The sequence below is a fragment of the Anas platyrhynchos genome, chromosome 32, assembly GCF_047663525.1.
Source record: "Anas platyrhynchos isolate ZD024472 breed Pekin duck chromosome 32, IASCAAS_PekinDuck_T2T, whole genome shotgun sequence".
NCBI lineage: Eukaryota > Metazoa > Chordata > Aves > Anseriformes > Anatidae > Anas > Anas platyrhynchos.
The window spans coordinates 1,490,603-1,507,298 of NC_092619.1; the positions used below are offsets into that span (position 1 = coordinate 1,490,603).

The 16,696-nt window shown below is 47.9% G+C and overlaps 1 protein-coding gene across 1 annotated transcript; it reads right to left on the reverse strand.

The window, feature by feature from the left end:
* LOC140000444 (olfactory receptor 14C36-like) lies at positions 1-2,999 on the reverse strand. Its single transcript, XM_072030329.1, has 2 exons — positions 2,113-2,999; positions 1-184 (listed from the first exon to the last, which is right to left on the reverse strand). The coding sequence occupies exons 1-2, from the start codon at positions 2,997-2,999 to the stop codon at positions 1-3; spliced, it is 1,071 nt and encodes a 356-aa protein (XP_071886430.1).
* Between the last annotated feature and the right edge of the window lie 13,697 nt (positions 3,000-16,696).

Below are 16,696 nucleotides of genomic sequence, written 5' to 3' on the forward strand. Positions count from 1 at the left end.
TTACTGCTGCTGAAAGACTACTGATTGACTCAACTTCTTCAGTGCATCCTTGAGCTCCTGGTTCCTAATGCTGTAGATGACGGGGTTCACTGCTGGAGGCACCACTGAGTACAGCACTGTCACCACCAGGTTCAGGGATGGGGAAGAGATGGAAGGGGGCTTCAGGTAGGCAAATATGGCAGTGCTGGAAAAGATGGAGACCACAGTCAGATGAGGGAAGCACGTGGAAAAAGCTTTGTGCTGTCCCTGCTTGGATGGTATCCTCAGCACTGACCTGACGATCTGCACGCAGGAGAAAAGAATAAAAATAAAACACCCTGAAACTAAAGAGAGACTAATCAGAACAAGCCCTGAGGTAGACATCTGAGCAGGAGAGCTTGAGGATCTGGGGGATTTCACAGAAGAACTGGTCCAGGGCATTGCCTTGGCAGAAGGGGAGGGAAAATGTACTGGCAGTGTCCACCATGGCATAGAGAAAACCACTGCCCCTGGCAGCTGCTGCGATCTGGGCACAAGCTCTGCTGCCCAGGAGCCTCCCATAGTGCAGGGGCTTGCAGATGGTAACATAGCGGTCATAGGCCATGAGGGTGAGAAGACAATACTCTCCTCCAATCATGAACAGAAAGAAAAAGACCTGGGCAACACATGCTGAGTAGGAGATGGTCCTGGTGTCCCACAGACTTTTTCCAACTCCAACCAATTTGTGATTCAGTCATTCTGGAATGTCTTGCAATGTCTCTGAGAACTTTTTTGTAGTATCATTGCACCAGTTGTACTCGAGGTTCCCAAGGGCAGAGACTCATTTTGAGAATGACACCACTCACTGTGTAACCTTGAGGAGCAGGGATTACAATCAGCAGCGAGGCCTCAAAACACAGCATTGTCATGCACTCTAACTCCACAGTCTAGCCCTTTCTTCCCTGAGTCAGAAGGGACCTCTGGAGGTGTTCACTACCATCATCTTCTCTGAGCAGTTATAGCTTTATGGTAGATCAGGATAGTCAGTGCTTTCTGCAGCTGGGTATTGAAATCTCTGGGCCCATGACCCAGTCTTGATCCACAGTAACTGTTCCCCCAGTATAGACACTGATGCCAGCAGAAGGATGGAGCTGGTCAAATTTCAAAGATTAGCGCCCCTTGGGCAGTGGGGAATGGCAGTCCCCACACTCCCCACATGTGGTCCCCAAGCTGTTGGTACTGCTATGCAGAACAAACAGGCTGTACAGAGGTACTTCAGACAAAGCTACTTCACGAAGGGGGAATTGAATCACTCTCCACCTTCCCTTCCCTCTGCCTGCTGGGTGCCCACTCTCTTCCCTGAGATCGCGGAGTCACGGGTTCCCTGAAGTACCTGGCTTTATTTCTTTCCCTGTGGCTGAGCTCACAGTGGGAGATCTCTCACTTTCAGAGGGGCTGCAGTCACTGCCCACACCAGACTCTCATGTCCCTGGAGGTATCCTGGGCTCTGCAGGCAGCTCCAGATTCCCCTTCTGAAGGACATCACCTATGGATCACATGAGGGAATGGCCCTGGCTATGTAATGAAGTGACCATTCGCTGCCTCTGCTGTCAGCAGACACCCATGGGTGAGTGTTAAATCTAGTCCTTGATCTCTAACAGTTCACAATGCAAAAATGAGCCATTCCCTCCTGAACTGAAGCAAGAACAGATCCTTGTGGGGAGCAATTCTTTGGGCCTATTCTTGACAAGTTTTTGGGGGAAAGGAAGTCCCAGGCTTCACGCATTGCACTGGGGTAATTCCATTTTATTACTGAGATGTCATGAGATAGTCTTCACTGACTCACAGTGTTAGGTGAGTGTTAGTAGGCTGTCTATACAGCCTACTAATGGGACAGAACAAGTTTGTTCGTTCACAGCAGTGGGGGGAATCCAAATATTTATGTACAAATGCAAGGAACAGAAGCAGTAATAATGACCTACCCACCCCCCCCCCAAAAAAAAAAAAAAAGAAAAAAGTAATTAATAATAATAATAATGAGTACAAAGAAAACAGAAGCTTGGAAGGAGATTTACTTGTATTCATTACTGGACAGTGAAGGGATCTTTCTAAGTACTGGAAAACATTCCCCAAATCTGTCTCCTAACAGCACACTTGATCTCCTTGTTTTGCATGCTGTAGATGAGGGGGTTCAGAGCTGGGGGCACCACGGAGTACAGAACGGCCAGCAAAAGGTTGAGGAATGGAGAAGAGATGGAGGGGGGCTTCAGGTAGGCAAATATGCCAGTGCTGATGAACAGGGAGACCACAGCCAGGTGAGGGAGGCACGTGGAAAAGGCTTTCTGCCGGCCCTGCTGCAAGGGGATCCTCAGCACAGCCCTGAAGATCTGCACATAAGACAGCACAAGGAAAACAAAACACCCAGATAATAAACAGGCACTAAACATAAGAAGCCCAGCTTCTCTGAGGTAGGCATCTGAGCACAAGAGCTTGAGGATCTGGGGAAGTTCACAGAAGAACTGGTCCAGGACATTGCCTTGGCAAAGAGGAAGGGAAAATGTACTGGCAGTGTGCAGCACAGCATAGACAAAAGTACTGCCCCAGAGAACTGCTATCATGTTGATACAAGTTCTGTTGGCCATTATTGTCCCATAGTGCAGGGGTTTGCAGATGGCAACGTAGCGGTCATAGGCCATGATGATGAGAAGATAAAACTCTGCTGAGACAAAGAGAATAAAGAAAAAGACCTGGGTAGCACAACTTGCATACGAAATGGTTGTGGTATCCCACAGGGAATTGGCCATGGCTTTGGGAACAGTGGTGGTAATAGTGCCCAGGTCGATGAGAGAGAGGTTGAGGAGGAAAAAGTACATGGGGGTGTGGAGGCGGTGGTCGCAGGTTATGGCTGTGAGGATGAGGCCGTTGCCCAGGAGGGCAGCCAGGTAGATGCCCAGGAAGAACCCAAAGTGCAGGAGCTGCAGCTCGCGTGTGTCTGCGAATGGCAGGAGGAGGAACTCTGTGGGGAAGGTGCTGTTGGACATTTGCAGCCTCTGGACAGGACTGGCTATCCATGGAGGAATAAAACAGAGACAAGTTAGAGAGACTTCTCTGACCAAAATTAAGACCTTCTCCCTCAGAATTTACCCTTCCCTTAGCTGAATGAGGAATGAGTCAGCTCATCTCCAACACTCCCAAACTGGATGACAGCGTGTCTGACAGTTTAAAATGAAGCTTGGGCACCTTGTTCCCAAAAAGATGCCCTCAGGGCAGGGCCCAGCATTCCATGTCAGAACAGAAGCTTACACCCACCTGCACCCCTGACAAAGAGATTAGGAGACCCCCACACAGGAGGACAAATAAGAAAGAATACCACAATGCTCCAACCTGCTGACACAGAGAAAGGCAGATGGGCATGCATGGAAGCGTTCAGTTTATAAAGCTTGCATGCCACCTTTGGAAGTGACACTGCAGGGCAGGTACTCTTAGTCTCATTCTTGTGCATCACCTTGCAGGACACGGGCTTCTCTTCTTCTGGAGGTCCAGCTGAGGAGGAGCTGGCTCATGCCCTAAAGCCCCTGAGGGCAGAGGCTGTGCTGTGTGGCAGAGGAGAGCAGGGGGTTGCTGCAGAGAAGGGGCCTGCACTGCAGGCCTGGCAGGGAGTGTCTGAATCCTCCCTCCCTTGGTGTTTCAAGCAGCAGCTCCCTCTCCCTCCCTGCCCAGGTCTCTACTTCCTTGAGCTATCCCTGTTGGCAGCTGCTTCTCTCCCCCCCCTTATCCTCCCTGCCATGGCTCACAGACCCCATCCCACCCGCTGTGTGCTCAACTCTGTCTTGCAGACACCACCTGTTCCTGTGTAATTTTCAGGGATATCTCCATGTGGTTATGGAGTAGCTCGTACCTATCAAGAGCTAAGAAGAACTGGGCTCTCAGGGCTCCCACTACCAATCAGGAAAGCAAGAGGAGAGAAGTCGAAATGCAAACACTTTCCCTTCAAGAATTCCTTGCTCTGATCTTCCTCCTGAAGAGTCTCCAAAATACCCTCGGGGTGCTCTGGAGCCTAACTCATAGAGCAGCCTCTGGACAGGAGGAGAGTCCTGCTGAGTTATGGGGTTCCTCATAGACCTACAGATCTCTTTCAGTGTAAAGATCCAGGGGCATTTGTCACTGATACAAACCTGACAACTTCATTATGATCCTCCTGATTTCCCTTCAGGGCAGGAAAGTTAAAGCACAGACTCCAGAGAGTGTCTTCCCTTCAGGTAGTCCCTGCCTTGGTTTTCACTGTCAAGAATATCCCCAAAGATGCAGTGGAGGTGCTGTGAAGCTATGAGCAGCCTGCCCCAGGCAGCAGGCTCTGGGCACCAGCAGGACCCTGCCCTTTCCTGCCCTGCCAGGGGGCTCCTAACAGCCACAGCTTCTTCCCACAGCACCCTGGGCAGCTCCCTGAGCAGGCTGAGTGCTGAGCCTGGCAGGCAGCAGAGGCCCTGCCCTGGCACACAGCCCCTGGGGCACAGCAGGGACCCTGCTCTGCACCACAGCCCTGGACACCCCTGCCTGCACCCCGGTTACACAGTCTGCAGCTGGTCGCATGAGAAGGAAACCTCATCTCCTGTAACCCTGACAGCTTTGGAAGGTAATCTCTGCTCTGGAGCTTCTCATTCTTCTCTTATCCAAAGAAACTCTGAGAGTCCACCTGAAAGATCCTGTAGGCTGTGGGATGTGCCAGAAACTCTGGAGGTGGCACCAGGAAGAACATCTGTGTTGCCCTGCAGCCAGAGACTTACCCTGTTCAGGGCTGTGAAGATTTCCCCGCAGTCAGCTCTCAGCATCCCCCCTTCACACTGCCTTTAACATCTCCTTCCCTTCTCTCAACTGCCCTTCTCCCCTGCAGGCAGTGCCCTAGCCCTGCTGCGCTGTGCAGAGGAGCTGCTCCTGGGCAGAGCTGTCTCTCTGCAGTGCTGCCTGCTTGCCAGGAGCTCCCCTTGGGCCCAGGAGCCCAGCCCAGCTCAGCAGCACAGCTCCAGCCATAGGCTTTGCTGCCTCTTTACTTCTTGTCTCCCTTGAGATGTCCCTGGGGATCCAGGGCTGATAGCTCCTGCAAAGCAAGAGTCACTTTTGCAGAACATACTTTAAAGTCAACTCAAATAATTGCCAAATATCCCTTTGAAACAGCAGAGAGAGGCTGAGTACAGAATTACAGTTATTCCTAAGAGAGTTTGACTGTCACTGAGAGGTGCAAATATTCCCTCTGGAAAACTCTGTTCATGGCCAATAACAAATAGGACACACAGGCAGGGATGGGGAGGGGTTAGGTACCCTTGTCCAGTGCACCTATCCATTTGTGGCATCCCATCCCCAGCTGGAAACCCTTGATCCATGTGGTGATCCTTGTGTGATGAAGCTCCCCTCACACACCCCACAAACCCATGGGAGCTTGTTCAGTTGTTTCAGTTCAGTGTGGCCTCTATGTGAGTGAGCAGCTGGAGTGCATGGAGCTCTGCCTGGAGATGAGTGAGGATCTGACAGCAAGCTGATGGGTCAGGAGTAAAGAGAGGGTAGGGACAGGGGACATTATAGTGGGAGTCTGCTGCAGGCCACCTGATCATGAAGACCAGCAGGTGAGGCCCTCTGTAAACAGATAGAAGCAGCCTCACATTCAAAAGCCCTGGTCCTCAGGGGGGACTTCAACCACCCTGGTATCTGTTGGAGGGACAGCACAGCAGGGCATAGTCAATCCAGGAAGGTCCTTTTATGCATTAATGATAACTTCCTTCTCCCATTGATAGCGGAAAGAAGTGCTGTGGTGGACCTCGTTCTCAGCAACAAGGAGGGGCTGGTGGGGAATCACAGAATCACTGAATTTCTAGGTTGGAAGAGACCTCAAGATCATCGAGTCCAACCTCACAGCTAACAGTCCCCCGTAAACCATATCCCTAAGCTCTACATCTAAACATCTTTTAAAGACTTCCAGGGATGGTGACTCCACCACTTCCCTGGGCAGCCTGTTCCAATGTCTAACAACCCGTTCGGTAAAGATGTTCTTCCTAACATCCAACCTAAAACTCCCCTGGTGCAACTTTAGCCCATTCCCCCTCATCCTGTCACCAGGCACGTGGGAGAATAGACCAACCCCCACCTCGCTACAGCCTCCTTTAAGGTACGTGTAGAGAGCAATAAGGTCGTCCCTGAGCCTCCTTTTCTCCAGGCTGAACAAGCCCAGCTCCCTCAGCTGCACCTCGTAAGACTTGTTCTCCAGATCCCTCACCAGCTTCGTCACCCTTCTCTGAACTCGCTCGATCACCTCACTGTCCTTCTTGTAGTGAGGGGCCCAAAACTGAACACAGTACTCGAGGTGCGGCCTCACCAGGGCCGAGTACAGAGGGACAATCACTTCCCTAGCCCTGATGGCCACACCAGCCAGGATGCTGTTGGCCTTGGCCACCTGAGCCCACTGCTGCCTCATATTCAGCCAACTATCCAAAAATACTCCCAGGTCCTTCTCTGCCTGGCAGCTTTCCAACCACTCATCTCCCAGCCTGTAGCAATACTTGGGGTTGTTGAAGTGCAGGACCCGGCACTTGGCCTTGTTGAACTTCATCCAGTTGACCTCAGCCCATCAGTCCAGCCTATCCAGATCTTCCTGCAGAGCCTTTCTACCCTCGAGCACATGACTGAGAATTTGCTTGAGAATGTGAATCTCAAGGCCAACCTGGGCTGCAGTGACTGTAAAATGGTGAAGATTAGGACCCTAAGTACAGCAAAGAGGGAGCACAGCATTCTCACTACCCTGGACTTCAGGAGAGCAGACTTTGGCTTCTTGGGGCATCTCCTTTGTGGAGTCCCATGGGTCAAAGCCCTTCGGGAAAGAGGGTCCAAGGAGGATAAAGCTGCTTAGACTTCAGGGATCAGCTCTTCCAAGCTATGGTGGTTTTACATGGGTGGGCAGCTGAGCTCTAACACAACTGCTCTATCCTTCCCCCTTCTTCAAAGAGGAAAGGGGAGAAAATAAGGTGCGAAGAGCTCAAGGGTTGACATAAGGACAGGGAGATCACTCAGCAATTATTGTGATTGTTAAAACAGACTCAGAGTAAGGAGATAGATAGTAAAATTTACTGCCTATTACTAACAAGCTAGAGAGGTGAGAAACAACATAAAGAAACCCCAAAGCACTTTTCCCCATCCACCCTCTTCCACCTCCTCCCCCCAAGCAGCACAGGTGAACAGGGAAAGGGGGCTGTGGTCAGTCTATAGAGCTTCCTCTCTGCTGCTCTCTTCCCCTGCTCCAACGTGGGGTCCTTCCGATGGGATGCTGTCCTTCCCAAACTGATCCTGAGTGGGCTTCACACAGGCAGCAGCTCTTCAAGAACTGCTCCAGATATGGGTCCGTACCGCAAAGTCCATCCCTCAGGAGCAAACTGCTCAAATCTGGGTCCCACACAGGTAGCAGCTTCTGCCAGGTCACCTGTTCCTGTTTGGGCTTCTCTCCACAGCCTACTGCTCCGTCCTGGTATCTGCTCTGACAGGGGTCTTCCACAGGCCGCAGCCTCCTTCAGTGCAGGTCCACCTGCTCCACCATGGTCTCCTCCATAGGCTGAAGCATGGAGACATGATCCATCGTGCTATATATGGGGCTGCAGGGGACAACGTGCTCCACCATGGTCCTCAACACAGGCTGCAGATTTTCTGCAGAGGGGGGAGAACACCCTCCCCCTCCTTCTTTACCACCTTTGGCCTCTGCAAGGCTGTTTCTCACTCCTCTCTCTCCCAGCTGCTTTTGAGCAGCAGTTTTCTTTTTTCTTCTTCTTCTTTTTTTTTTTTTATATATTTTTTTTCCTCTTTCTTAAGTATGATCTCAGAAAGGCACAAACAACATCAGTTATCGTCTTGGCTCTGGACAGTGTCAAGCCCCTTATCTAACATGGGACAGCTTCTGGATTCTTCTAATAGAAACTACTCCTGAAGTCCCCCACTAAAAAACCCTTGCCATGTTAACCCACTACACCTTCTTTTTTGTAATTGACTTTGGTCAGTTTCTCCTTGATCATCCATGCAGATCACCTGTCATTTTTGACTGACTTTCTCTTTGCTGGGATGCATCATTCCTGAGCTAGGAGGAGGTGATCCTTGAAGAACAGCCAACATTCCTGGACCCTTTTGTCTCCAGGGCTTTGTCCCATGATGCTCTACAAAACAGATCAATGAAGAGGTCATAATCCGTCCAGGGTTGGGAGCTTACTCTGTGCCCTTTGTCCTGCTTGACAGTTGGTGAACACCACCAGTTCATGTTCACTGCAGCTAAAGCTGCCCTTCAGATTCACATTCCACACCAGCCTCTCATTGCTGCTGAGAATGAGGTCCAGCATAGCACTAGATACTTCAGAGTAAATGAAATCTATCCAAATGAACTGGGTCCAGCCAGACCCAGTATACTGGGTAAAATCTTGAGATGCAGCCAGAGGAGCACAACTGGAGCTGGGATGTAGAAAGCCTCAGCTCTTCTGAGACAGAGAGGCCTTGCCTTGTTGGAGGCTGAAGGGAGCAGAGGAATCCATAGCTCCTTACAGACACGATTCCTCTTTCCAGCATGGGAGGTGCATAGGGGCCTCTTCTAGTAGCCCAGGGCAGCATGCCCATGACTCCTCCCGCATGTTGGACTTCCACTGCAGGAGAAGCATTTCATCTGCCTCTGCCCTAGCTGAAAATGCATAACAGGACACCCCAGTGGACATTTTTGTTTGTGTTGCTGCTGCTAAGCACAAGAGATATGCATCCAGTCTAACTTGGGAGCCTCACACTGAAACGTAGGTGCAAGGGGTCTATGTCCAAGCCTGATACATGGACTCCTTATCCTGGTGGTGATGTTCAAGGAAGAGGAGCATTCTTTTGTCTGTAACCTGCAAGGCAGTGCATAGCAGCTGTCCCAATCCATGTCTATTGTACCTCCTGTAGCCACTGCCAATGGAGGACAGTCACCTTGAAGGCCTATGCCATGCTCTTCTGATCCATGCAGAGTTTTCAGATACCCAGAAGTATCAGAAATGGCCCTGGAAACCAATATCTAGGTTAACCCATCTGTTTTTATTCACAGCCTGTCATCCACATCGTATATATCCTATAATTGTGATCCCTGGTGGGCTAAAGCAGCCCTGTGTTTCAATTCTTCTCTCCTGTGTTGAGCAAGGATGCTGCCAGCTGGCACTGAGCAAACCAGGATCTTTGTAAGGAAGCCTCAGAAACCTGGGGTATAAAAAGGATTGAAAGCTTTTATTTTTTATTTATTTATTTTTAATCATCCCTGGAGATTTCATTTCACTTAATTGCTTTGATTAAGGTACTCATTCATGGTGCCAATTTATTCCTTCAATGTGAGAATGTTGTTTGATACGTTACACCAAGTGTTTATGATAGTCTTCAGTATATTAGAGATATATAGAAATATGTTAAACATATTCTTTGGAGGCCTTGACATGATAGCACAAAATATATATAACTACAAACTTATATGTTCTTACACATGTAAAGGAATTATTTTGTTATGTTCTGTTCTTTGATATTCCTCATCACACAAGGAAAGAGCTACTAATGTCATCTACCTGGACTTCTGTAAAGCCTTTGACATGGTTTCCTGCAACATTCCTACCACTACCTTGAGGAACATGGTTTTGATGGATTGACTGTTAGTTGGACAAAAGATGGAAACAGCCAAAGAGTTGTAGTCAATGGCTTATGGTCCAGTGGAAATGAATAAGGAATGGCATCCCTTAGAGGTCTGTTTTGGGACCTATACTATTTGTATCTTCATTAACAATATGGAGAGTGAGATTGAGTACACCCTAAGATAGTTTGCTGAGGACACCAAGCTGAGAGGTGCGGTTGGTATGCCAGTGGGAGGGGATGCCATTCAGAAGAAACTGGAGAGACTGGAGAGGTGGTCCCGTGTCAACCTCCTGAAGTTCAACAAAGAGAAGTGCAAGGTGCTGCACCTGGGTCAGGGAAATAGCAACTATCATTATAGATTTGGGGATGAATGGTTTGAGAGCAGCTGTGCCGAGAAGGACATGGTAGTAGTGATATTTGAAGACTTGGACATGATCTGGCAAGGTGCTCTTGCAGCCCAGGAAGCCATTATCATAGAATCATAGAATATCCTGAGTTGGAAGGGACTCTTAAGGATCATCAAGTCCAACTCTTGACACCGCACAGGTCTACCCAAAAGTTCAGACCATGTGACTAAGCGCACAGTCCAATCTCTTCTTAAATTCAGTCAGGCTCGGTGCAGTGACCACTTCCCTGGGGAGCCTGTTCCATTCATCCTGGGCTGCATGAAAGGAAGAGGGAACAGCAGGTTGAGTCAGGTGATCTCGCTCAACTCTGCTCTCTGGACATGCCACCTGCAGTATAGCATCCTTTTCTGGGTCCCCCAGTGCAAGAAAGACAGACCTGTTAGAGAGGCTACAGTGGAGGGCAAAGATCAGAGGGAAAAAATAGCTCTCCTCCAAAGAAAGGCTAAGAGTGTAAGAGTGTAGTGGTTGTTCGGTCTGGAGAAGAGAAGGCTTCAGACAGAACTTATTGATTCCTTTCAGTATTTCAAGGGAGCTTATGAGAAAGACAATTTTTTTTTTTTTCAGGGTCCCTGTTGACAGGACAAGTTTGGAGAAGTCTGATGTCAGGAGAAGTGATGCAAGTGCTAGGGAGAAATGGTGTGAGAAATGATGCGAGGTTGAGAGGTTCAGAGAAAGGTTGTTTCTACAGGGTCAAACTTCTACCTGTCCAGACCTCCTTAAGAGACTCTTAGGCCTTTCTGTGTCTCAATAAGCCCCAAGGTGTAGTTATTGACAAGTTATCAAGTTCAGCTCCAGAGAAGAGGCTGATGAAATCTCTCAGAAAGGCAGGAGAGGGAAACCTCCTGGACACAGTTGTTTGTGCTGGTGTTGCTGCAAAGAACAAGAGATATGCATCCTAGTCTACCTTGGGAGCCTCATGCTGATATGTAGGTGCATGGAGTCCATGTCCAAGCCTGATACATGAACTCCTCATCCTGGTGGTGGTGTTCAGGGAAGAGGAGCAAAGAGAGGAAGTGAACATCAGCTCTCCCAGTCCATTTCTTTAGTACCACCTGCAGCCACTGCAATGGGGGACAGTCACCTTGAAGGCCTATGTCATGCTCCTCTGACCCATGCAGACGTTAGAGATAACCAAAGGCATTATAAATGTCCCAAGAAACCAATGTCCAGCCTATCCCATCTATTTTTATCTACAGACTCTCATCTATATCATATCTGTCTTCCAACCGGACCCCTCCCTTCACATCAAATACCTTTGCCAAGGACCTCAGTGGGCTGCATCAGCTGAGCAGTTTGGAAACTTGGTTGTACGTGTTGTATCTGGGCCTTTGTCCATGGTGGGGATGGAGAGAAGCTCCTTTCCTTTTCTTACCTCCCACACAGCTGTCTCATCTGAAGAAAATCTCAGCTCATAAACTAGAGACATCAGAAAAATTTGGTCTTTCTACAATCCTACAGAGAACTATCCTCATCAACCAAAGAGTTCATCGAGCAAGGATCAGAGTGGGTTGTGTTTGCTGAAAGCTGAGAAGCAGACAGTCCTAAAATTGTTATCTCCGGTGGGCTAAAGAAGCCCTGTGTTTCAATTCTGTGTTGAGCAAGGATGTTGTCATCTGGCACTGAGCAAACCAGGTTCTTTATAAGGAAGCCTCTGAGACATGGGGAACAGAACAGAGAAAAAGCCTTATTTGCTCACCTCTGGAATGTTCACTGAAGGTAATTAGCGGCTGAAGGAGCTGAGCTGGGCTTGTTCAGCCTAGAGAAGAGGAGGCTCAGGGGTGACCTTATCACTCTGTATAAGTATATTAAAGGAGGCTCTAGCGAGATGGGGGTTGGACTGTTCTCCCATGTGCCTGGTGACAGGACGAGGGGGAATGGGCTAAAGTTGCGCCAGGGGAGTTTTAGGTTAGATGTTAGGAAGAATTTCTTTACTGAAAGGGTTGTTAGACATTGGAACAGGCTGCCCAGGGAGGTGGTTGAGTCACCATCCCTGGAAGTCTTCAAAAGACGTTTAGATGTAGAACTTAGGGATATGGTTTAGTGGGGACTGTTAGTGTTAGGTCAGAGGTTGGACTCGATGATCTTGAGGTCTCTTCCAACCTAGAGATTCTGTGTGATTCTGTGTAATTGTTTTGTATAAGGTACTCAATTAAGGTGCCATTTTTATTCTTTGAATGTGAGAATATTAATTGATATACTACACCAAAGGTATATGATAGTTATTGTAGTAAATGTTGTATGTATTTTTATAGGCCTTAAGTTATTAGCAAGCAATATTTATATAACTACATGCATATATGTATTTATTCACATGACAGATTTAAGTGGTTATGTTCTATTTTTTGATATTCCTTATCACACAAGAGAAGAGCTTCTGTTGTCATCTACCTGGAATTCTGTAACACATTTCATATGGTCCCCTGCAACATTCCTGGCACTAAACTGGAGAAATATGGGTTTGCTGGAATGACTGATAGAGGGACAAAAGAATTGCCCAGATGGCCATGTCCAAAGAGTCAATGGCTTAATGAACAACTGAAAATGTGAGTGTTATCTCTTAAAATTGGAGTGTTATCCCTTAGAGGCCTATGCTTGGACCAAAATTGTTAATATCTTCATTAACAAAATGGAAAGTGAGACTGAGTACACCCTAAGCTAGTTTGCTGAGGACACCAAGCTGAGTGGTGCAGTTGGTATGCTAGTGGGAGGGGATGTCATTCAGAAGAACCTGGAGAGACTGGAGAGGTGGTCCTGTATCAACCTCCTGAAGTTCAACAAGGATGCGTGAAAGGTGCTACACCTGGGTCAGGGAAATTCAAAATATCAATATAGATTGGGGAGATGAAAATATTGATAGCAGTCCTGCTGAGAGGGACATCAGAATATTGGTGTTTGAAGATTTGGACATAAGCTGGCAAGGTGCTCTTGCAACCGAGACAATCATATTCTGGGCTGCATGAAAAGAAGAAAGTTCAGCAGGCTGAAGGAGGTGATTCTCCCCTCCTATCTGGTCTTGTGAGACCCCACCTGCAGTCCTGCATCCTTTTCTGGGTCCCCCAGTCCAAGAAAGACATAGACCTGTTAGAGTGGATGCAGCGGAGGGCAATAATCAGAGGGCTGAAATAGCTCTCCTACAAAGAAAGGCTGAGTGTAGCTGTTGTTCAACATGGAGATTAGAAGGCTCCAGAGAGATCTTATTGCTGCCTTTCAGTATTTCAAGGGGGCTTATGAGAAAGACATTTTTTTTTATTAGAGCCTGTAGTGACAGCACAGAGGGTCATGGTTTTGAACTGAAAGGGTGTAGCTATATAATAGATATAAGGAGGAAAGATTTTAGGATGAGAATAGTGTGTCACTTCAACAGGTTTCCCAGAGAAGTTTTGAATGCCTCGCCATTGCAGGTGTTGAAAGCTGGGTTGAAGGTCCTTTCAGAAACCTGATGTAGTGAGAGATGCCTCTGCCCATGATCTTCGAGTCCTGTTCCAGCCCAAATCATTCTGAGATTGTATCATTCTTTGATTCTAAGATTCTATGACTCTGTCATGTTATGATCTAGCTGCTGCTTTAAGCCTCAGGGAGTTCATAAGTTCATAGCTTTTACTTCCTTTATGTATTCTATTGGTGTCTTTAGGCAATTCTGAAACTGTTTTCACATATTTTTTCACATCTATATACTGCAAAAAGAAAAAAAAAAAAAAGAAAAAAAAAAAAAAAGAAAAAAAAAAAAAGAGGATAAGACTATACATTTTGGAAGGTGAACCTCATTGGATACTTCCTGGAGCTAGCATACAATTGAGAAGTATGTTTTATTGATTATTAAGCTTCATCATACTTTTTTATAGTTTGCTTGCAATTAAGAATTATCCTTCTCTACCTCTGTGCAGCCTGTTCTCTAAGTGAAGCAGGAGGGAGTTGGGGCAAAGGAGATATAAGGTGCAAACTTCAGTGGAGAAGCCTGATGTCAGGAGAAGTGACAGAAGTCCTAGGGGTAAAATGAGAAAAATGTTGCAAGGAGGTGAGGAGCAAGGCTGTCATACAGTGTCAAACTTCTACCTGTCCAGACCCCCTTAAGAGACTCTTAGGGCTTTTCTGTCTTACTAGACAAGAGTAGTTGTGCCAAGTCCAAGAAGCTCCTGAGAGGAGACTGATGAGATCTCTCAGAAAACCAAAGTTAGAAGACACACCCCAAAGTCCTTCAACGCACTGAATGGTCCCTCTGATGTCTATTACCAACAAAACCCCATGGACTCCTTAGAGCAGGTAATTGGAGGCCATGATTAGAGGTAGGCCAAGGCCCTGTGCAGGTGGCTCTGAGGCTGAGAAAATGCTCTCTTTGTTTCATCAAGCAGAAAGGCCAAGGCCTGCTGCCTGCCCCGGGCAGAGAGGTCCTGTCCTTACCTGGGTCTCTGGGCTCTTCCTCGGGCAGTGGGATGTGGGGTATGCAGTGCCAAGTGAAAGACAGTGGTGTGACACCTCCTGGCCTCACTCAGAAGGTGCAAAGAAGAGATAAGCCCCCCAGTGCAAAGAGGACAACATGTCTCCTCCTAGGCCTTGGTGGCAGAGAGACCTGCCTTGGGGACAAAGACCTTGGTTTTCTTGGCTAAGTCTTGCCTTGCCAGTGCTCTGGCAATCTCCACCACTGGCTTTTCTATGATGTACCAAACCTGTCTCTGTTTTCCTGCAGGCTACAAATACCCATCTTGCATTCTTACCTTGCTGTCACCTGGACCTTTCCATACCTTCATTGATGCCTGTTCCCTCTCCACTTGTGCCCTGAAACATAAACCCATGGACTGATAACAGATTCCCTCCAGGTGACCTCACACACTATAGCACATTCCCTTACCTTATAGCAACATCTCAGAAACTAACCTTCACACAGTCACCCTAACCCATTAGACTTTCTCTGGCCTGTCAGCTGATCAGGCAGACGGAACCTCACCATGATCTTCCAGGCCATGTGGACTTCCTACTAGGATTTCAGCTCCTCAGATAGACACAACCAAGCCACATGCCTGCTGTTCCCCAGTCATGTACTCAGGCACAAGAGACTTGACAACACACAACCAAGTCCAATGGACCTATCAGATACGTGGGCAGAGGGCATCACACAAGCACCATGCCAGAGAGGTGCTTTCTGCTGGCCTGTGACAGACAGTGGGAGGAGACGTGAGGCTAAAAGCCCATCTGCCAGCCAGGAGGCAAGGGTTGACCTGGCAGTTACTCCAGAAAGATGGGACCTCCCAGTGCCTTGCCCAGCCATGTTCCTGCTTCTGGTCTATCAGCTCCAGAGGCAGAAGTGACCTCGGAGTCTCCACCAAAGCCCATTGCTTCCTACTGGATTTGGAGTTTCTAAGGCAAAATAGACTGCTCTATAAGAACATACAAACCTGGCACCCTCCTTGAGGCCTAGCATCTAACAAGATAAAAGCAAGGTTGTTTTCATTCTCCAAAGCATGCACCTTCTCAAGGCCTTTCAGCTTCTCTGATAGGCAAGAGATACCTATGTTCAAGCTCTGTTAGGTATTAGAACAGGAATGACATTGAAATCAATACTTGCTCTAGCTGCATGTCAGTGGCTCACAGTTAAAATGACACACACATACACCAGCCACATGTCTGAAAGTGGCACATCAGGCCCTCAGGCAGAAGTGCCCCGACACCCATCTGCACAGCCATGGGCCTCCTGCTGCCTCCTGACATCCTGAGGCACAGCTGACCTCAGCAGAGCATCCCCATCGATCTTTTCTTTAGATTTATGACCTGGCCAGATCCATGTCACCTCGCCTGCCTCCTCCAAGACTAGGTGACTGCTCCAGGTCATCTCAAGCCCTGATAACCCTCATATGGCCAAACCACTTCAGTTTTGTGATAAGAGTGCAGCAGTGAGGAATTTGAGGATTAGATGTTCGGATTAATGTTTAGGGATTAGATCCTGCCTTTCAGGTTTAGGGATTGGGCAGAGCCTTAGAGGGAGGCTTTGGTGTTCTGCTTTGAGCACCAAACCACCCACGCAGTGTTAAGGGTATCGGCCAGATTTTTGGTAAGGGTTATATTATGTGTTTTGTTATGGGATGATATTCTAATGCTGGTGATTAAAGACTAGGGATTAGTGAGAGCAATATGTAAAAAATAATGGTAACAGGTGATGTTGCTGTGGTTGGGCTTTGAAGCAGGATTTGAGATTGGGGATCAGAGCAGCAGATTCATCTCAGAGTGAGGGATGTCTTTTAGGGTGCCTCCTAATTTTCCTCCTAGTAGCTGGTAGGGTGCTACATTTTAGATTAGGATGAGAAGAATGTTGATAACATGCTGATGTTTGAATTGTTGCAGAGCAGTGCTTACGCTAATCCAAGGACTTTTAATCTTCTCACTCTGTCCTGCCAGGCTGGGGGTGCAGCAGGAGCTGGGAGGGGACAGACCCAGGACAGCTGACCCAAAGTGGCCAAAGGGGTATTCCATACCATCTGACGTCATGCTAAGCAATATATAGGGGTAGCTAGCCAGGGTGGGGGGGTCGGACTGCTTGGAGATAGGCTGGGCATTGGTCAGCGGGTAGTGACAAACTGCATTGTGCATCACTATTTTCAAACATATTACTATTATTGTTGTTATTATTATTATTATTTTCCTGTCTTAATAAACTGTCTCTATCTCAACCCACAGGCTTCATT

What these genes read in the sequence shown, in the direction of transcription:
- LOC140000444 (XM_072030329.1), bottom strand. Translation starts at nt 2,999, where the DNA reads ATGTCCAACAGCACCTTCCCCACAGAGTTCCTCCTCCTGCCATTCGCA. An exon ending in ATGCAAAACAAGGAGATCAA is followed by an intron (nt 185 to 2,112) that starts GTGTGCTGTTAG and finishes CATCTTTTCCAG; the next exon opens with CACTGCCATATTTGCCTACC.